The following is a 21,729-nucleotide window of genomic DNA, read 5'->3' as shown; positions in this document are numbered from 1 at the left end:
ATGGCGGTGACTGTGTTGAAAAGTACTAGTCTGTAGCTAAGAGTTTGCCCTATCAAGTAGTGTTATTGTGCTCTTTATATCTGTTGTAGTTCCAATAGAAAGAAGTAAGGAAAATTACCTTCAGAGTAACATACGTAATAAGCAAACATGCATGACATTTTTCAAGGCTTTTTTTATTTGCAAAATAAGGGAAGCTTTTATAATCAGTTTAGAGAATGTTTTACTATTTTTTAAAGGTATTTATTATTTCAGTGTATTGCCAACTTAAGTTCTGGGACTTTGTTTGCTAACGCCCTTATCAAAGTATGTAGAAATAGTTTGCCAGGTGTGTAATTAAGTGAATTACAGGGCCTGAATCTGGCATGTACTTAAGAATGTAACTAGTGTCATTGGACAGGACTAATAGCATACTGAAAGCATGCATATAAGCACTTTGCTGAACTGGGGTTGCAGGATAATCATTAGAAACTCTGTTTTGAAAACTAAGTCACATTTCAACTCTTGGATTTCATTTACCAGCACGTAGCTCAAGGTATAGGCGTCAGTTGATCCCCATTCCGTATGTGGAAAATAAGAATAGTTTGCGCTTTCAAACTAAATACAGAAATCCAATCAGTTGAAAAAATAGGGAAAAAAAATGACACGTGAAAGATCCAGTAGTTTAACAAACCTTTATCTACTCATATTGTAAGGCTAATTTAGTTATCACTCTTGTCTGATACTTACACAGTGAATACGTGAACCTTGCAGAATAATGCACCGAAGTCTTCATGTGTGTGCTCTGTTCTTTTTGCAGTCATTCTCTATACTTCTGATGTAAGATGTTTTTTTTTGCTTTTTTGCACTGAAATTAATTTTTAATTACCTCTAACAGTGGGAGCTTAGTGTAGCCTTGATGCACAGCAATTAAAAGGCTTTTTGAAGTGAAAATGCAGTTCTGAATCATTTCATAATAATAAACAAGAAAAGAAATAAAATCACCAATCACAAGCAAAACAAAAAACTTAGGGAGGGAGTGGACAATGAACAGCAACTGAAGGACTTAAAGAACTGAGTTTCTTAGAATAAAGTTGTGTTGTAATTTGTAAAACATTTCTTCACTGTTAGATACCGTGAAATTAATATTCATTTTTCTTTTGTATGTGATGGAGATTTTAGCAATAGACTCACTGTGTTGACTTTCTTCAACGTACTACATTCTTAACTTGCATTTTCTGACCTTTTAATTTTATTTTTGTTTTGCCTAAAGACCCTGTGTGGACAGTAATGACCGCACGTTTCCGATTGCCTGCTGGCAGAACCTACAATGTACGAGCATCTGAGCTGGCACGAGACAGGCAGCATACGGAGGTGGTCTGCAACATTCTTCTCCTGGATAACACTGTACAAGCTTTCAGAGTTAATGTAAGTAATCTGATGATAGCAGTGTCACTGAGCTTGCTTTCCTTTGCTTGATTTGTTTAGGTAGAGTTTGACTTCTAGAGTAGTATTAAGTATGGAATAGAAGGGAAAGTTTTGTTCAGACGGACATGCTCGTACTTGTGCACACCGAATCGCTGCAGACTTAGTCATTTTGGCATCCTTTATAATACTATCATCTTAATTTCAAAATGGAATATACAATGTATAGTTTTTCTGGTCGTTTTCTTTATGGACTGAATGTTGTATAATGAAAATGAATTTAGCTTTACCACTCAGTTGAATAAGAAGCAAGGTTTGGTTTGGTTTGCTTTGCTTTTTTGTGTTTTGTGAACCAGTAACACATAATGGCAGATCTTATTTTCACTGTGTTGCTAAGCTAAATATGTTCAATCATGTGGATGGTTATATTTAGTTACTGTTGCCATCTTATAGTACCTCTTTGCTTTTGCTTTCCTCAGATTGTGTTCTTGTTCTGTACCTTCTAATGCACTGAGGATGGCAGGAAGAAAAATAGAAACTTGTTGAATGCTGAGGGCTGTTACTGGGAAAAGTGAATACTTTTCCAAATGAGCTTGGAATACATTATTCATCAGATTTTTTGATTGGTAAAAGAAATAAAAATGAATATGTTCATATTTTGTTCATAGAAGTGCAACCATTTCCTTGAAATACTTCATCCCTTTTCCTCTCCTTCCTCTGTGATATTTCATTGCTCTTCTGTACCTATTAATTCCTCATCCTTGCTAATATAGTTTCCTGGTCTGTGCTACCTGCTAAAAAGCAGGATGGGATTGAAGACAAAGGTCATCAAAGGTACATGGGAAATTGGAAATGTTGTTTTCTTTCTTTCAAGTGCTTGTGTTTGCAAGATGGATATTGGAATGGAAGTTTTTGTGTTGCTTTTTTTTTTTTTTAAATAAAAATTCAGTTATATAAGAAATAGTTACACAACAGTTATGGGCAGTGATGCTTCTTTTTGATGTAGTTGTCCAAAATCTACATCAGCTCTTAAGAGAATGCTAGCACCTGTGTAGCTGTAGCTAGCAAGCTAGACCAGTCTGGGACTGATTGCCTAGAGAACAACCAGTCCTATATAGTCAGGTATCTATTCTGTTTCTCCTGAGAACGTGTATGGTCCCTGAGATTCTAGCTTATTATATTTTTTGGTTACGTGGATCACTGTTTATCGCTTATTTAGACCAGCCTGGCAGTTTAGGGAATAGAAACTTCCTGTGGAGCTCTAACTTTTGGTTCCATGTCTTAGCCTTGATCTGTTTGGTTGGTGGTGATGTTGTTTAGTTGTTTGTTTCAAAAGTAAGGCCATAAGAATACCCTTTAGTTTTCTATCACAGTAACATCCATGGTACGTGGATTTTCAGGGTTTACAGCTGTGTTACTGAATTGCGGTTGGCGCAGTGCTTGACAATAAATATTAATGGCGTTATTTTCAGAATAGGGAGAACAAAGATAATATCAAATAAATTAGCATAGTATTTTTCTCCTGGGGTTTGCTACAGGTATGCTAATGGTTTTAAAGTTTAATTACCTGAAGTATGCAGAGCTATATTAATAAAAACGTACTCAAATGATATTTCTCTTTCAACAGCAGAGTACTGATCACAGACACTGTCTCTTGATAATTTATATGACGTGTTCTAAGTTCAGATTTTAACCAACCTTTTCCATTGATCTGCAAAATAGGTATTTTTTTGTGTGCTCGACATTACAATGTACAGAGCATAACAAATCAAAGTAATCCCTGTGGACTGTAGTTAGCCAAAGGTTCTTTTGAGTTGGAGTTAGCCTGTATGTATGTCTAAGGAGTAGAAATTTTCTCTATAAAATGCTCTGCTTACCAAATGAAGAACTCCTACTTCCACCTCGGAAAGCATACTGTCTAAAGGGCATAGCTGCATGAAGTGAGAGTGGCTATAGTTAGTAACCTAATGACAATGACTTGCATAGACATCCTTCTTCAGGTTCTTATTATTTTTAATTTATTTTGATTTGTTGTTTAAATACCTCAAGTTGTAGCTTTTCCATGCAGGCTGACTTTGCAGTATTCCCTGAAGATTAGTACAGAGTGATCACACCAAACTTGGGGGTAAAACTAAGGCAAGATAGATGGTGTTAAAACTATGTCGTACTACTTAAACTGTATTTAGTGGTGCCTACTGTTGATTTGTTCTGAAAGGCCAGTATTTGTGAGACATTTTGCCGTTCATAATTTCTAAGAGGTATGCATGAAATCCTAATATTTCAGCTCAGCAAAAATGTTGGTGTTTTATATCCAGCTGCTCAGTCATTATTATTCGCTAACTGTTCATTATTCAGTTGTGGAAATAGCTAATTACAGTGAACCATGTTGTGTTAGATGCTGGATCTCGCTCATTGTTTTTATATTTTTCCATTATTCAGTGTTTTAAGAACTATTAGTGTTTACCTCTAAGAATAAAGCACATTTCTTTGTTAAACCCCTACATAAATTTCTATTTTTTTCATTAAAAAAAGGCAAAAATAGGCAGTTATTTTCCTACTTTCTATAGCAGCTGCTCACTGGTTGAGATACTGTTGCAAATATTTTGGACCTTTCACAAGGATCAGAATTGTGACCTTCCCCTGCTCTGGCAAGCTACAAACATCAATGTATAAATATCGAAGACAGGTTGAACTGAGGTCTGGTTTTTCTAGATGCTTATCTTTATTTTGTACTCAGAGCAAAACTTTGTCATCAAAACAAATTCTTCATGTTGAAACTTGTCTCTTCTTAGCAAATTTTGTGCTTTATTTCAGGAGAAATAGCTTTCACTCTTCATTTTGACTTCTAGGGGCACCTCCATTCATGGTGTGGCTTCTTTGCTGCCATGAAATGCCATTCCTGTACTAGCTAATTCACAGTGACCAGCAGGTTCTAAACTTTCAGTATTTTTTAATTAAGAAACAATTGGGGTTAGATACTTTAGAAACACGATAAATTTAGGTTTTTTTTTAAGTACAGAATTGATAGCTGTGTGTTCCTTGGAGAAGTAAATGCAAGTCTGCAGGCTCCAAACATCTCTTTTCTGTTAGTGTCATAACTTCTTAGTTTGAGTCTGATTGAAATCTAAATAGGGAAAAATGCCAAGAAGTAATTAGTGCTGCTATGTAATTTTAAAATTAGTTTAATTTGTTGAAAAAATTGTACTGATTACTGTTTTCAAAGTAAATCAGAAACTCCTAATTTAGTAAAGATGTAACTGTTTTTGGAATTTACATAGAAATTGTCTTGTGCACTTGCATTGTTGTGTATTTGTTATGCTGACATCTGTGAGTTTTTTCTTTGCTTGTTTTCATTTATTGCAGATGAAATTTTTTTGTTAGTGAACTTCTTAATGACATTGATAGTATTGATTGTTGTGTTAAGCATTAAGAAATCTTTATCTGTTTTTTTTTTTTTTTTTTCCTGGCAAGTATAGCACTTAAATCACTTCTACTTAGCTAGATAAATGGATCTGAGATACGTGGCTAGTGTAACTTAAATATCCAGAGCTACAGCTGTGTTTGCCCTGCTGGCATCATTTCAGGCATAATTTGTTGATAACCATTTTCTCTCTCTCTTTTTCTCTTTTTTAAATTATTCTAAAATAAATAGTCTGGCTTCTTGGAATTTTTATCTCCCAAATAAATGGCTTAGGCTGATTACTCAGCTTCAGTGTATTTTCAACGTTATGGGGAAAAAAAAAAAAAGGCTTTGATAGGATGCTCTTTGATGTGAAAAAATGTCTGAATATGACCTGTAGATTTTTCTCATTTATGGATATTAAACCTTCTGCCTTTTTTATTACACAGTTTAGATATAAATGGCTGTGAAAGTAACTGTTTTAGCTCGTCAGGAGCAGGGTTGTTTGATATTAGGACAGGAGTCTTTTCTGTTATTTTTCAAAATACCTTGTTGCCTACAGTAAACAAGGCAAGATGCCTCTGATATCCATTCTAGTATCAGTAATACTTGGTTGGCACCTACAGTGCTGTTAGAAGCTTGCTTGGTGCTGGAGAAGTAGGAAATCTGGGTGGAAAGTGTACCAATCAGAATACTGATTATTTGAATTAGTTAATGTAGGGTAACACTTCTCAGCTAGATATTTGTCTGCTTCATCTGTCTGTGCCATTAAACTGTGGAAGCAAGCACTTCCAATGTGCTGATTCAGGAATAGGTTTTTGGATAAAATAAGAATAACTTGTGCAGTTGAAAAACCTTACTTCAAAATTCAGTGTCCCTAATGAGGATATGAAGTCCTTTGTCAAATCCCAGCCTCTCTTTTCTTTTTCTCTCCAATAATCCTTTTTAAGTATCAAATTTGGTTAATGAGCAGCTTTCAGGAATAACCATGTAGCGAGCTGAGAAGTTAGAAGTTTTCATCATTAGAAAATGAACAAGAAGAAAGGTGATTTCTTACATGTGTTTCAAAAAGAGAGATGGTGCTCTTAAAAGAATGCTGCTGGGATACCCATCATGATGCTTAAAATGTGGCATTGTAGAGCACATCTGAAAGAATGTGTTAGTGCTCTACTAGAATAAAGTTTGTGTGTCTAATTATGTGCTTTTCCATTCAACACACGTACATTTCTTATTTGCAGAAACACGACCAGGGACAAGTTCTGTTGGATATAGTCTTCAAACATCTCGATTTGACAGAGAGGGATTACTTTGGTTTACAGCTGGCGGATGAACCCACCGATAATCCTGTAAGTCAAATCTATTTTATAAATCATGATATTAATTTAATATGTGGGAATCATGTTTTATTCTTTACAAGGTACTTAATTGTAAAATTTTAATTTGTTCCTTTTGATAGGTCAGATTTTCTACAGGAACACTATTGATTTTTGATATGATGGATTTGGTGCATGACATGATGCATTGAAAAGTACTGCATCTTGTGGGATTTTTTTTGTGTGATACACCACACAACTGCTCACTATGCACTGACTGATACCCAGGCTGGCCCTGAGCAGCACTCCTATCCAACTTTCCTCAGTTTTATAGTTTCTGCATGACGTCGTATTGAATGGAATAACCCTTTAGCTGGTTTAGGTCAGCCATTTCTTCCCTCCCCAGCTCCTTGTGCAATCCTAGCCCACCGAGGACAGGACAGTACAGGAAGTTGAAACATGCTTGGCTCTGTGCAGCATTGCTCAGCAACAAATAAAAACATGATTGTGTTATCAATATTTTTTTTTTCCTAAAGCTGAAACATAGCATCATACCAGCCACTACAAAGGAAAAATCAACTCTTTCCAGCTGAAATCAGGACAGTAATGCATCAATTTTCGTATGTGTTTATTTGATGCACTTGAGAATGGTATTTTCATTGATAATTTGGTAGATGAGAGACATGGGAATAGAATAGTATTTTTACAAGAAGGTGGAGCAGAATTAAGAAACTGAATTAGGGAGATATATTGATGGAGGAAAAGAATGAATTAAGTAGAGAAATAGCAGTATGTGTCATAAAGACAATGGAGGCAGGGTCAAATCAGCTGGCATAAACAATAAATCAGATGACGTGAATTAGTTAAATAGCAGTTGTGAAAACTGTCTGACTTAGTAATAGTAATCAACATTCAAAAAACATATTAAAATAGACAAATGTTGAAACTGAAAGAATGAATGATGCCTATATAGCGAGAGCTTAATCAATGTTCAAGCTTTTTACTACCACAATTAGTACATTTGGTGGTGCCTCTTGAGTATGTCATCTTCCTCCAGGGCTAGATGAAGTAACTACCTTAACCAGGAGTTGTCATTGGTACTGCAAAATGAAATGTGTGTTTTTGTTTTTCTTAAGCTGATTTATTTTAGTCTATGACCCGAGGGGAAAAAAATAAATTAACCTTTGCATTCATGGGAATTGCTGTTCATGCTCCCTTGAGCAGCACTTCGGTGAAGAGTTGTTAGCTGTTCTTAAACAAGTAGAAGTACAAAGTTTACTACTTAAGTGTATCTGCAAGAATGGCCATTTTGGAATGAAGTTTGAATAGGAGATATAGGACTCCAGAAGTGATGGGCTTTAGAGGAGCATCACTGTGCTCCTCTATGTGGGTCATTGTAGAGACAGAATTATTTACAGTGTTGTGCATCCTCTCCAATTGTCATTTGAGTTTGGTTAATATCACCAAAAACTGAATGCTGCAAGTTGCAAGTGGAGAGTAAAATCATGAGGCTGTGGTCATTAAATAATTCCTTAAAGGAATATTGCTTGTTTTGTTGCATCTAGTTACTAGATTAAATGATCACCATTAGTTGGAATAAGAAATAAGTTTTTTCTAAAGTTCAGGCCTGTTAAAAAGAAGGAGTGTTTTGGTTGTCCTGTTTTCTTTTCTAGGCCTGGTATTTTCTAGGTGTTTAGATCATGATTCTTACCATTTACTACATGATAAGGGCTGTCAGTTCATCACCATGACAGATAAATGAAGGGGACTCTTTTGAAAAATGAGCATTTGCTACAAGTGTTCTATAGTCCTTAATTCAGTAGGCTGAGTCTCTGATTTACAGGATTGTAATGAAGGACATAGCAGAGGTGATTCTCTGGCAATTGGAAGAGAATCTGTGAGTCAGATCTGGGGTCACTTGATGGATTGCGGAGTTAGAAGAACCTGAACTGGTTTAAGCAAATTAACTTCACACAGGGATAAATTAGCCTCACAGCTTTTTCCTGCCACAGTTAGCTTACCTTAGATGATCAGTTTGAAGTATTGCTAAAATAGTTAAACACACGGAGACTGAGATCTAACCTCTGTTGGGCACAAGTGATGGTCATACTCTGGTATCCTGTTGCAGTAGTGCCAGGCAGATGCCTGGACAGTAGAGTTAAACTCAGATAAAAAGAAGCAACTGTTCATGTTGGTATCTTTCAGTGTCTTGTTACAGACTGTGCTATGCCAGTAGGATATTTTTGCTTTAAAAAAAATATATATATATCAAAAAAATAATTAATTTGGTGCATAAGACTGTAACATAATTTTTGATTTATCTGAAACTGGTATTATAATTTATCTCTTTCCAGAGGTGGTTGGATCCAAACAAACCTATCAGGAAACAATTAAAAAGTGAGTATGTATATGCATTTGGTCATTTCATGCATTATTGTTATTCTGCTTTTCCAAGATACCCTGATTAATTAGAAGCACTTTTCTTGACCACAGGAGGATCTCCTCACAGTTTGAACTTGAGAGTTAAGTTTTTTGTAAGTGACCCAAACAAGCTCCAAGAAGAATATACAAGGTAGGTCTAGTTAATTTATCAATAGAAGATATTTATAGAAGGCTTATGTGTTAAGGAAAAACAGGCTTTTTTTAAGGTTTAACATGTAAATTTTTTAAAAATATTTTTTGTGTAGTATATGTAGGCTTCTAATTTTTGCCTGAGAAGTGCAGGCATAAAATATACATTCAATATAACAAAAACTCTTTATGAAAAAATATAGAAATATATGTGCAAAGTGAAATAACTGCATAAAGAAAATACTATCAAGTAGAAACAAAAAAACAGCAGAAAAGAAAAAGGAAAATATTTAGTCATCATTCAACAGTGAATACAAACTTATTTCTATCCAGTCCTGTGTGATCTGAAAAAAAAAAAATCCTGAGCTTTCTGCATTTTTTAATTGATTTGTTTTTCCAGTTTTCTTCCTGACACTGGTAAAATTTATCTCTGTATGATTGTAGTCCTTGAAACACTGTAAGCTTATTTTGCTAGCAATGTGTTGAAGCTTGTTGAAGAAAATGCTCAATGTGGACCAAGTCAGGAGGTCAGTGAGTTGTGATTAGCTCTTGAAGAAATGCCTCCAATTTTTTCTAGTCCTCATAAAAGTAGCATGATTTGACAGATTGTAAGTTTTGGATGTCAGCCATCCTGAAAACAGGTCAACCCCATAACTACAGTATCTAAGTTATTAAAGATAGCTTTAGAAATTCTGAGCAGCAAAACTGAATATCTGAGTCCATATTTGTTTATAACTTCTGATTTGTCAAATTTTGGACAAAAATGTACAAACATCAATGCAGTCACAACTTACTAAAACAAATCCCAGAAATCCTTGATCAATCTTTGTTTTATGGAAATATTTACTGAGGATTTGGTGTTTTACTCTGTTAGAATAACAAAACAGTGTGATGTTTGAATTAAAGGACAGTATAAGATATTCCTAAGGAGATGGAAACGGCAGTGAATGTGGATGTATATGAAACAAATGAAGAAAAAAGCCAACTGTTTACTTAAATATTGTGCTGTAAATACAGTGCTATAAATACAGCAGCCGTTTAGAAGGCAAGTAATGTATGATTGCTGTATGTAGGTCAACTCTGCCTTTTTTTATAATAAGGGTAATTGCCCTTGAGAAAACTCATTTGTGTTTGGAATTATTGTAAAGAGAATGTTGTTATCTGCAGGGTTTCTGTAGTGAAGTTAGGATGCCTCGTCACTACTGTGTGGTCCTTTCACATAATCAGTATTTCCCCTCTTAGAGCAAAACCAACCTACAAAAACAAAGCAAACAAACAAAGCTGATATTTTTGACTGTTCCCACTCAAGATGAGACTTTTTTAAGACCCTCAGCTTTTATAAATTTCATGAAAACACAGGGGTGAGTCAATATGTGTGTCAGTGTGAATCAGCTGGAAAGGTTTGATACAAGCTTGTGTCTTTAAATTAGACCTCTGAGAATTCATAAGTGGGGGAGGCAGCTTATGAATGCCCTGGGTCAGGAAAAGGTCAGTGGGAGCTCAGCTTGTGATGGAGGGTTTGGCTTTAAGAACTTGTGTTGGTAGGAGACAAAGCTCATTGCAGAAGGATGTGTTTATTAACACTGACTCCAGTTAACAATAATTCTATCTTATCCTTTTCCCTATATGTAAAGTAGAAGAAAACATTGTAATGCAATACGATCTTCGTTGTATTGGTTTTCAGATATACATTAATGAAGCTTCTATTGATTTTCCATTTCACTTAATAATATGCGAGGCTTTTGTGTTGGAGCTGCAGTGGTTAGCTAACAAGTAATTAACTTCTCTGTTTACCAGAAACAGTGGACCAAAAATGAACTCTCCTTAGTGTTCCTTAATGATTAAGTCTCTTGAGTATTATGGGGTGTTTCTAATACAACATTTCACAAAAGTAAGAAATAAAAGCAAGAAGCAAAGGTGCATCTGCACATGCAGAATTTTGTTCCCTATGTTCTTATAGCAGTAGATGTTGGCAGTAGGAAGCTGATTTACATTTTTGTAATTTTGTATGTTTATAGTGAATGAACACGACTGGCTATAGTTTCAAAGCTGAACTGCAAGAGGAAAAATAACTGATTTCTTTAATAATAAAGCAGGGTGTTCCAAAATTGAATCGATTTATAAGAAGGAATTATGTTAATGATTTCCACTCATTGGATTTTATTTATTTATTTATCTTAATTAAAAGGTATCAGAGCCTAAAATGTTTAAGACTGTTTCAGTGCCATGTTACTAAGGAAGGTTTTAGTGGAAATTTAAACTTGTGCTAACATCTTGCCATCGCAGTAAGTGTTACCCAGTTCAGTCTGTTTCAGCTGTGGTTTGTAGCAGGTGTAGTTTGCCTCTTGTTATAAATATTTATACTGTGGAATTCTCTAAAAGCTTTGAGTGAAGTGTGAGGGAACTGAATTGAACTGAATGAACAAAAGATTAATTCTGAACTTCACAAAGCATTTGGGTCTTGCTGGGGAATCGTTACACAGAAATCTGTTTGATCTTTCAGGTTTGTTTGGATATATATATTTTTAATTTACAGTGTTTCTGCTGCCACTGGTTGAAAAACAGTTCTTGATTTAAAGTGTTAGTCTATTTCTTTGCCTCTTTTCATCATCTTCCTTGCTTGAAAGAGTGGGCATGTGAAGAGTAGAACTAAAACAAGCTTTCTCACATCATAATTAAAGAAAAGTTCAGAACAGAAGTTCAAGGGAAGTCAGAAGACTGTCAAAAGGCTTTTATCGTAGTAGAGTCACAACTGCTAATTTAGAATGGAATGCCAAAAAAGTTATAAAACTGAGAGTACTTCATTTAGTTTAAATGAAAACAAAGTAATGGCAAATGCTCAATGAGAATAAACTTAATTCTTTCTGTCTACCTGGAGTACAACTCATCAAGGTACCTTCACACATAGAAACCACCTTCAACTTTTGGCTTGCATATTGAATAGTTGTGCTCTCATTCACTGAACTGAACGTAAATACTGGAAAACAAAATATGTAGGAAATGAGTTTTACAGCATATGGGTGAAATATAATTTATAATTTCATTAAAGAGTGAATATTGTTCAATTTATGAAGTTGTATTATTTCACAATCACTGTTTGATTTCTTTGCCATATGAGTTTAAGAAACAGCATGTCAAATGTAAGTTTTAAGCTTTGCACTAAATGGAGATGCATTGAACTGATGAAAAATAATTAAATGATTTTTTTTAATGATATCTTTTTTTTAAATTAAGGTACCAGTATTTTTTACAAATTAAACAGGACATTCTTACTGGAAGGTAAGACATTTTTGTTCTGTTAAACGTTATATGCTACTTGAGAAAAAGGTGTTGGCTTGATAATGAAGAATTATACTTGCAAAATAAAAGTATTTTAATAATTATGCAAAAATAAACATTAATAATAATTCTGTCCAACTTGTGCCTGAATACATTACGAAACAGTAGGGTTTTCAAAATAACTTCATTTCATATAAAATATGTAATTCTACTTGTTTTTCATCTAAAAATAAAACAGATTGCCCTGTCCATATAATACTGCTGCTCTTCTGGCTTCCTATGCTGTTCAATGTAAGTACTGCTAGTATTCATATAAGTACTGATATGTTTGAAAATGTAGCGATATCTAGTTTCGCTTCTAAAGGATCTAATTCACATTTGTATAATACTATGTATGAGATGTTTGTGGACATGAAGTACCTTTGTTCAAACCTGGTTTTTTTGTTTTTTGTTTTTTTTTCTCAGCACGCTTTGTTAAATTAGATATGGATAAAATACTGGCAAATGTATTTTCCTTCTTTAAACCTCTGCAGTTTAAAAAATAAAATAAGAACCCCTTGTTTTTGTCGGCATTCCAAAGTGTGATTATATGTTATTCTTTTCACTTAGTGAAAAAAATAATACTAAGGCAGTTTTTAGACACATGCATATTTTTAACATACAGTACAGTAGGCATCCAAATAGGTGTGAAATAGTAAGTTCTAGTCATAAGTGGCCAAGCAGTCCCATACCAGTGTTGCCAATTTTATGCCCTTCAGTGCATAATATTTCTTCCTTCCTCTTTATTTTTCTTTCGTAAAACCTGAACTCTTCAATAGAAGAAATCTTAGAAGTTCAGTACAGAAGTTTTGCAAATTGTGATTGTCAGAAAAAAAGAAAAAAGCAAACAAATTTGTATAAAACATCAAACTTCAGGTGCTGGGACATATTTAGTGTAAAAGCTGTCAAAAAACCCCACAAAAATTAAAGTCATGGCTTAGGGCTTTGTCTTGGAAAAGATTAGGTATTCGATAATGAAGCAGACAATATGTAAAGTTTGTAACAGTTAAGCTTGTAAGAATGCAGTATGTTCATTTTTAAAACTACGTAGTGGGCATGCATTGAGCATGTAGTTAGACTTCTTATGCAAAATATTACTGTCCTTATGTTCTTCACTCTGCAGATCTGTCTAATGATTTTCTTTGCATGCCCAGTACTAATTTGGATTCAGGTCTTGGGATTCTTCATGAATAAGTAGGTTGCTCCAAAAGTAGTGCTTCCTTGGAAACTGCAACTAATAGCGCACAATAATGCTATCTGATAGAGCAATTTCTCATCTGCTAAACAATATTTTTCAATACAATCACTACCATTAGCTATGCATTTTCATAAGTAATGCAAGAGCCTGCATGCTGCACTCATCAAAATCTGCACCTCTGGTGGTGACCCATTGTTGCTGTTACCACTGCTGAAACACACCTCCTGCTGCCTCACTGTGCTCACACCACTGTTTCCATGGGCATTCAAGAGGCGATGAGTGTCAGTGGGAGCCGTTTTTTCTGCACGAAGGAGTTCAGTTCCACCTCTTTGCTTCCACGTCAGCGCCATTTTGTCAGACTGCTCCTCTGCTGCCATCTGGCACACAGCAACAGCATGTAATGGAATACTGACAGGAAGGTTCAACCTCTAACTGCCATACTGCCAACATCCACCTCTGATGTCATGGGCCAACGTAATAAAATAGGAGGCATTCTTTTGGAGCCACCCTCGTAAATAGTAACCCCAGGACTCAGACAGCCCTGTATTATTTATAGTCTGTTTTAGCAAGAATTGCACTCTTTATGAAGCTGGTCGCATTTTCCAGGCTTTAACTAACTTTAAATAACATCTGTTTCTTGTGCTGCAAGTGCCCCAGATGCCTTTTCTGCCTTTCACTTCCCTTACTTACCCTCTCATTCCCTGTGTACCTTCATCCACCCTACAGTCGTTTCCTCCATGCCCTATAGAAGTGTCTGTAGACCTTCCCAGAACCCCACACCATGCTACCTTGCTGTGAACTTTCCAATTTTCACGTTATGTTACTTAGTACTGTAAATCTTTTATATGCATCACAGATATTTAAAATTGCTTTTGGGTTACAGCTAAAAAGTCTCAATGCTTGTATTCTTAGCAAATTCTTTGGTTATTTCTTTTTTTCTGACAGTAAATGAGATTTTGATTTTTTTATGATTTTGAGGAAGTATTGAAAGCTAGAAAATGCACTTTTTAGTAGTTTCGTGTAAGCAGTGTAGGTGTATGTATGCATACTTTTTCTGCACACATGCAGTTGTGCACAGAAACAGTTTTCTAATGTTTATGAATGTATCTTGGTGCAGAATGAACTGGTTGTTTTTGCAGGTATTGCAAAGTAAAGAAATAACAGTTGTAGTGCTTAAATATTGTATGTAAGTAAGCAAGGGTTAAAAAAAAAAAAAGAGGGAGAAAAATCTAGTACCTCAATGCATATTACTTAGTACTAGTTGTTAGGACGGCATTTATGAATTAATTTGTGCATAAGAACTTAAACAGTTAATAAACTTCCTTCATAAACACCCACTCAAAGCTCATAGTAAATGATTTCCACAGTACTTGCTGAGAATGTGGTGGTTTATTCAAAAGGGTAAAGGGGAATTCAAATGTCACTACTTCTGTTTGCTGTAGATCGTGATATGTGGTATCAGACTCATGTGAATTTGAATGTGTTGCGCAATGCCAACTAATCACTGATAAACAATAACCTCTCTTTGTAATGTTTTAGCTGAGCTGGGAGACTACAGTCATTCAGAAAACCTGCCAGGCTACCTCTCAGACTATTCTTTCATCCCTGGCCAGCCTCAAGACTTTGAAAAAGAGATAGCAAAGTTACATCAGCAGCACATGTAAGTGAAAAACGTTGACTGACTTTGTCAAATCCTGATTGCTGGTGCAGTCCTATTGTATAAAGACTGAGTATTTTGTCTTAAAGTTTTCTGCTGATAAATGATGTATGTGTAAATGTGTTGGTTTGGTTTTGTTTTTTTTTTTGTAGAATATCTGTGTAAGTACGATTGGTACTCTGCATGGATAGAATGTGTATGTTAGAATGAGAGGGAATATTGGTGAATTAATGAACTTGATAAAGGTGTGCGGAAAACAGTGCTTGTATTTATTAGGTACTATATGAACTTAACAGGATATTAGTTAATTTGTTTCATTCATTCCTTGACAATACATAAAGGCCTTGTTTTCACGGTACTTTTACCAGAAGGCAAGAGTCACTTTAAATGTAACAAAGTCCTTTTCTTTGGTATCTAGTCTTTCCTGTTTGCAGTTATATGACCTTTCATTAAAGAAGAAAAGGTGGCGAAGCAATGGATGCTCTTTTTTTTTTTAGTAAATGTTTTTTTTAAGTAAATGTTTTTCATTGATAGCTCCTTGACATTTTAGAACTTCAATACTGCGCTGTTAGAGTAAAATTTAACAAAACATAGGCTGAATTTGTGATGACATTTGTACACTTCAGTCAGTGACTTAGGAAATCCACTTAAGTAGGGTAAATAAAATTGAAGTGAGTTGATAATTTAAACTTCGAGGGTCTTGGAGAGAGATTGCTATTATGAATAGAAAATTCAGTATTTCAAAAGTAATTTCCAGTTTTCACAGCTTCAAAGCCATTTAAATGTTGCAGTACATTAGAAATAGTACAAAATGTACATTTGTAAGCTGTTGTTTGGTTCAAGACTGTAAGCACAATATAAAATTTTTGAATGAGGGCGTTTTACAGTGAGAAAAGAAATTCAGATTTTGGGGTGAGGGAAGAAGGAGGACAGGTCAATGCAGATTTTCTCTTTGGGCTCAGTAAAGAGACTATTGGGGTATTGCATTTGAATGTTTCTTATGTAGCTTCTTTCTTTCAGAGGGTTGTCTCCTGCAGAAGCAGAGTTCAATTATCTCAATACAGCACGTACCTTAGAACTCTATGGAGTTGAATTGCACTATGCAAGGGTAAGTTCGGATGAACTAATACTTTAATGTAAAAGTGGATTCCTCTGATATTTGTGGGATACTAAACTTCGTTGTTGTTGTGAGCCTTTCTAGTCACTTTTTTCGGGAGAAAAGGTTGATAATAATAAGTTCATCTTATAAGCTGCCTAGATGCAATTTACCATTATCAAAGGTCACTATTTTACTCAATCATCTTAAAGGTCTTTTCTAACATAAACAATTTGATTATTCTATTTGCTTACTTTAATTTCTGCTTAGTTTATGTATGCTAGTCGAGTTCAGCTGCATTGGCCTGAATGTCAGTTTGGCTGACTACTGCTGGAAAAGAAAAATGTCAATGTTGAATGCATTCTTGATATTTAGGGATCTGTTTTCTTTTAAACGTATTTTATTTGGTTCAGATTAGAACTATTACGTAAGGTGAACACACTGTATTTTGATAAAATATGTAGTGTATGGTGAATATAGTGTGAAAATAAATACACAACCTTCCACTGTAAACTCAGAAGTATGGATTAAAATCATGAAGGCTATAGATTTTGAAAAGAGAGATTCTAAATGAAAAGTTCTGATCATGAAGAGTTATTAAGCATATATAGAAATCTAGCATTTTACTTCTCCCTGGTAAGTAAAGTGGAATAGTTTTATCTAATAAATCTGGTAGCTTGAGGTCTTGACTCAACTTGTCATTACAGTGCTACCATTTCTTCAAAGACTGAGTGTAATTATTTTTAGCAAGACATTTCTGTTTCTAATATTTCTGTTTCACTCTCTAATGTTAAAGAAATGTGCAACAGAATTTCAGAAGTACCCTGCTTCACTATTATGTCTATTCTCCTATTTTTACTCAAGAATTGAGAGGTCTGTAGCAGATATTTGATAAGAGTGCATAAATATTTCAGGAAAAGCATGCTATTTAAATATGCTTACAGTCTTGTTTGTTTTAGAATTTCTTCTCTCTGTGTTCTGAGATTGCAATTTCCTTTCAGGTAGGAATTTAAGTTGCTGGTTGCTTTTAATGTAGCATACACTGAGCCAGTGTTGTTATTCATAATAAACTGCTAGACTGCTCTGTTTGCTTGAATATCATGGAAGATCTAATTAGTAAGCTACCATAGAATTTAATTTTCTAAATGATTCAGAGCAAACATTTAGTCTCCTCCGAAACAGGAGAGGAAAAAGTGAATTCCTGTTTGTCTTGCTAAAACACGTTTCCTTCCATGTAATTTGAGTTCTAATTTACTATTGTTTGTGTGTTAGGAGGAAGATTGGTGAGCTTCCAAGATATTTATATTGGTTTTTTACTTCACTGTCTCTTTTCTTTTTTGAAGGATCAGAGTAACAATGAAATAATGATTGGAGTGATGTCAGGTGGAATACTGATCTTTAAGAACAGAGTACGAATTAATACCTTCCCATGGTAAGGACAGCTGCTAAGGCTAATCATTTTATTTGGTATTTCAGAACATATTTTCTACTATTACCAGTGTCATGTGCTTTAAAAAAAAAAAAAAGTCTAAAATTTTAGTATGTGAAGTTGAAATGATTTACCTTGTACCAGGTAATGGATAGTTTTATGAAGGGTTTTTTCTCCTGTTCTGGATGCTGTGCTGTTAAGTGATTTTGGTGTGAAATATAATTAATTTTAATATAATTTTTCTTCCGGAACCTGTAAGCATACTTTGTGTAATTGACTGTTTAGCAAGGGCTAGCATTATGGAAATGCTGATTTTATTCTAGTTCAGTCTTTATAGGGACCACTGAACTTAAAAATATTAAATACAAAAATAATTGCTGTCATCTTTGTTTGTAATTTAATTGTATTATGTGTTACATTTAGGTCTTGAGGCTAAGTGAGGTGTAGTATTCAGGGATATTGTCATCTCTTCATCTGTAGATAGCTGTTTTCATGATGATCAAAAAAGTGCATTTATTGAAGGAAAGGTTGTCATTTATTTCTCCTCTTATCTAAAATAGATTGTAAAGCTGTTCTGTTAAGTAATCATGGAATTGCCCTCAGTAATCTTATTGTTCTGGTGATCATCAGATTTTCTTTAATTGGGATTATCTTTTTACCTATTCATATCAGAAATGGAAAAGTCCAAGAGAAATAGTGTTTTGTTGCATCATTCTGATGCTGTACACAACTATGTCACCTTCACCAAAGCTTTTTTGTGTCCATCTGAAGTAGTTTTATTTGGTTTCCTTTGTCTTCTTCAAATCCACTCTGACAATCATTCTTACTACGTACTTTGTGTATACTATAATCAAGTTCTGAGTGGGCAAAGTCATCCATCTAAAATTATTGTAACAGACATTAAGTTACCAGGCACAAAAAGCTTTTCACATTAGAAAAATGCTGACTTTCACATTTTTGTTTGCTGCTGGTTTGTGTTCTTGGGCAATACAGCATTGAAATTTTCTGAAGTTCATTTTCATATAAATGGATTAAATTCATTACCTCAACTGAAACTGGAAGAACTACTTTTCTGAATTCCAACTGATACAGTAACTGAAATTCTTGGGGTTTTGTTGTTTTTTGTTAGTCATAGGGTGAAATCAACTATGTGTAATCAGTGATCTGTTTTTGCTTCAGTATGTTCTCTTTCACTTGGTGAGATTCAAGATGTTAATGACATCTTTCCTTCAACCCACTGAATTTGAGACATTTTAGTTTGCATTGCAAAGCTTAATCCCTAGTTTTTTTGTAAGATGTTATATAATTTGTGGTTTACCATGTTGAGAAGTATGAATGATCAAATTGGAGCAGATTTTTGCAGAGAAAGAAATATAGAAAGCTATGACAAAAACATTATCTACACCCAGATGTAATTGAACACACAAACATATTGCCTGGAAGCATTTAAAGAAAAGCAAGCCTGAGGCAAACACAGAACATCTAAATTTTCAGTCTTCATGGTTAGTCTGGTAAATGAAAACTTGATCTTGCTATGGTCAGTCTGAAACTACTGTAATATTCAGGCCTACCTTTCTAATAGCAACTTGCTCTAAGAAAGAAACCTTTCATCTCCAAGAGTTTTGAAATGTTTGAACCGTTTCTGGATTAAAGCTGCTTAATAAATGTAGCACTGTAATAATCAGGATGGTTTTAATCCAGGCTGCTTTTACTGCTGTTTTTTTTTCTTTTTCTGTTTGTTCGTTGCTTTTCATTGCTTTTTTGTTTTGTTTTGGTGGTTTTTTTTTTTTTTTTTTTTTGGAGAAAACAGTAATAATAGAAATACGTTCTATAAAACACCAGTAAATTACTGGGTGCATACAATGTAAGTCATAATTAAGCTGCAAGTCCCTACTGGAAGTTAGAGGTTTCTGTGAACTCTGTTTCATATCATTTGCGTGCCAGGGATGCTGATCTAAATTCTTACTGTGGTTTGTATGTGTGTGTAATTACCTAAACAGTTCTTCTTTGTGTTCAACAATATCAGCTGACATCAGGGTTATTAATTTCTTCCTGTGAAGATTGTAGTACCACAATAATTGGTCTTTACAAAATAACTTAAAACAACAGCAAACAAAGAACCCCACCTCCACTCATGTGCACACACTGTTTCCTCCAACCATAGCCTTTCTTTGGCTAAGAGTAAAGCAATAGACCTCTTTTATCTTTAGTCCTACAGCTGTTCTAGTGACATCAGATCTGACACTTCTTCTGCTTGCTCCTGTGTAACTGGACCTGTGCAAAATGTCTTTTCAGTGCTTGGCAATTATATGGCTACAAGTAAATGTTTAGGTACCCTATTTTCAGTACTCTTGTGCTGACTTTGAGACGTGACAGGATAGACTTGCATGCATGTGGGGAGAAATAGATGTAGAAATAGATTCACCTGTAATCAAGTAAATTGTCCTTTATTGCTGATCTTAATTGGGTTGAAATTTTTGTCGAAAGTTACATAATGTAGTCTTTGTTATCAGAGATCATAGGGAGAGAAGGAAGAGGGGGAAGGCTAGGCAGGCTCAAGGCAAAATGCAGAGTGCATCTTTTATGTAGTGTATCCTAATTACTTTTCCTGTATTAGATGTAGTATCTGTTTTCCACACGCTGCACTACCTGTCACAGAGAATCGGTGGGGTCTGATCCTTCGATTCTTGGAGACCAAGAGACAAAGCTATTGAGTACCTGAGCATGTCATTTGTCACTGGATCACCTTCTCAGGAGCAGAGACGCACTTTCCTTTGCCTCTCTTTTACTGTTGATGTTCCCCTGGAAATCTTTGCCTTTCACAGCATGACTGCTTTCAACTCCAGTTGAGCTGTGGTAGCAGTACTAGTGGTAGCTAGGTAGTATTTCTCTATTCCTTCTCGGTGGTCTGATCTTGCTTCTACCTCCTGCATATTTCCCATTTGTTTGAGCTCAGTCAGAAGTTCCAGGTTTGTCCAAGCTGGCCTCTTTCTATGCTGGCTTGCTTTATGTAGCACATGAAGATTATTCTGAATTGGGATTGTCCTTGAAGATTGACCACCACTCTTCAGTTGCCAGGCCCTGCAAAGTTTATCCAAAGGATTTTGTGTACCAGAGTTCTGAGCAGACTGAAGTTTCTTCTCCCTAGGTTGTTGAGTCTGCTGCTTTCTCTCCTCAGTATCATTAAATCTACCATCTCACAACTGCTGGAGCCAAATGTGCCCTTTACTATTAATCTGAACAATCTTTCCATGTTTGTGAGTGGTGGTACCAAGAGCATCTTCCCTAGCTGGTCAGTACAAAACCTTTGTAATAGAAATCTTGGTCAAGTCTGCTGGATTGCTCACATCCTGCATTGTCATCCTCTCAGCCAAGTTTGGAAGTGGTAAAGTTGTCAGTGAGCACCACAGCCACATGTTTGAATACAGGCTTCACTTTAGATTAGGACTTGTAAATATCTCTTCATTTACAAAGATACATTATATGGTTTAGGATGTCTGAGATAATTGGAGTCTGGAAAATCATACCAGGAAAATATTACAGGTGCCTGTTCTTAACCTTTTCCTTGGCTATGCATCATTGGCAACAGAGAAGGGAAACTTAGATAGATGCACCTTTTGCTTTAGCCAAGTATAGATTTTCTTAATGCCTAGTGGGTTATTAGCAGTGCATATGGAATCTCACTGCTATATTTTTCAGAAATGGATGAAGTTCAGGTGACTCTTATGGCTTGAGTTAGACCTTACTGACTAATAGAACAGTTTTGAGTCTGTTCCAGTTGAGTGGTTTCAGTCTTAATTCACCCCTGACTTTGCTCTGCCTAAATTATGGGGTAGGATTAAAAAAAAGTTATTGTTATTGTTTGTTATTGTTGGGAGAATTTCTCTTCACAAATTAATTATATCCAGGTTTGGTTCCTGCTGCAAATACTGCTCTGGAGAAAATGGCTCCATTTGATTTGGTTAAGATAATTTGTATTGGATATAAATATATGGTGTTGTGTGTGTGTGTGTGTGTGTGTCCATCCAACAGAAGTGTTTGTTAATACTTTGCTCCTTATCTTTCCAAGTGTTAGAGGGATTTTTATTCAACAAGGTGATTAATATGCAAGCAGTAATTTCAGTCATTTCTGAGGTTCCTGTATATTCTTAATGAGTCAGTTAATCTTAAAAACTGTAGTGTTATCTTCACTGTCACAATTTGTCTTGCCTTGGTAGCTTTAGTAAGCCAGTACAGTAACTTGAAGTAGTGGGACCGTAAGAGATGACAGTTCAGATTAGTGACAGAGTTCTGTGTAAACAGGCAGAGTAAGAGATTAATTGTAACCCCTGAGGAGTTTGCTTTAT

The 21,729-nt window shown here is 35.1% G+C and overlaps 1 protein-coding gene across 7 annotated transcripts in view; it reads left to right on the top strand.

The window, feature by feature from the left end:
• The window catches only part of PTPN4 (protein tyrosine phosphatase non-receptor type 4), a 95,346-nt gene that overhangs the window by 33,780 nt on the left and 39,837 nt on the right, over positions 1 to 21,729 (top strand). For all 7 annotated transcript variants that reach the window (XR_004166546.2, XM_031590605.2, XM_090143704.1 and 4 more), the window contains 9 exons: positions 1,250 to 1,404; positions 6,040 to 6,147; positions 8,469 to 8,511; positions 8,608 to 8,686; positions 11,920 to 11,964; positions 12,203 to 12,255; positions 14,741 to 14,861; positions 15,879 to 15,966; positions 17,298 to 17,386. Coding sequence is in view for 6 of the 7 variants with exons in the window: in XM_031590605.2 (XP_031446465.1) it covers positions 1,267 to 1,404; positions 6,040 to 6,147; positions 8,469 to 8,511; positions 8,608 to 8,686; positions 11,920 to 11,964; positions 12,203 to 12,255; positions 14,741 to 14,861; positions 15,879 to 15,966; positions 17,298 to 17,386 (764 nt within the window). In the remaining variant the exon portion in view is untranslated. The remainder of the gene's footprint in view (positions 1 to 1,249; positions 1,405 to 6,039; positions 6,148 to 8,468; positions 8,512 to 8,607; positions 8,687 to 11,919; positions 11,965 to 12,202; positions 12,256 to 14,740; positions 14,862 to 15,878; positions 15,967 to 17,297; positions 17,387 to 21,729) is intronic.

Source organism: Phasianus colchicus, chromosome 7 (assembly GCF_987193195.1).
Source record: "Phasianus colchicus chromosome 7, bPhaCol1.hap1.1, whole genome shotgun sequence".
In the NCBI taxonomy this organism is placed as follows: domain Eukaryota; kingdom Metazoa; phylum Chordata; class Aves; order Galliformes; family Phasianidae; genus Phasianus; species Phasianus colchicus.
The sequence above is the reverse complement of the archived record's forward strand: the minus strand, read 5'-3'. Positions and strand labels throughout refer to the sequence as shown.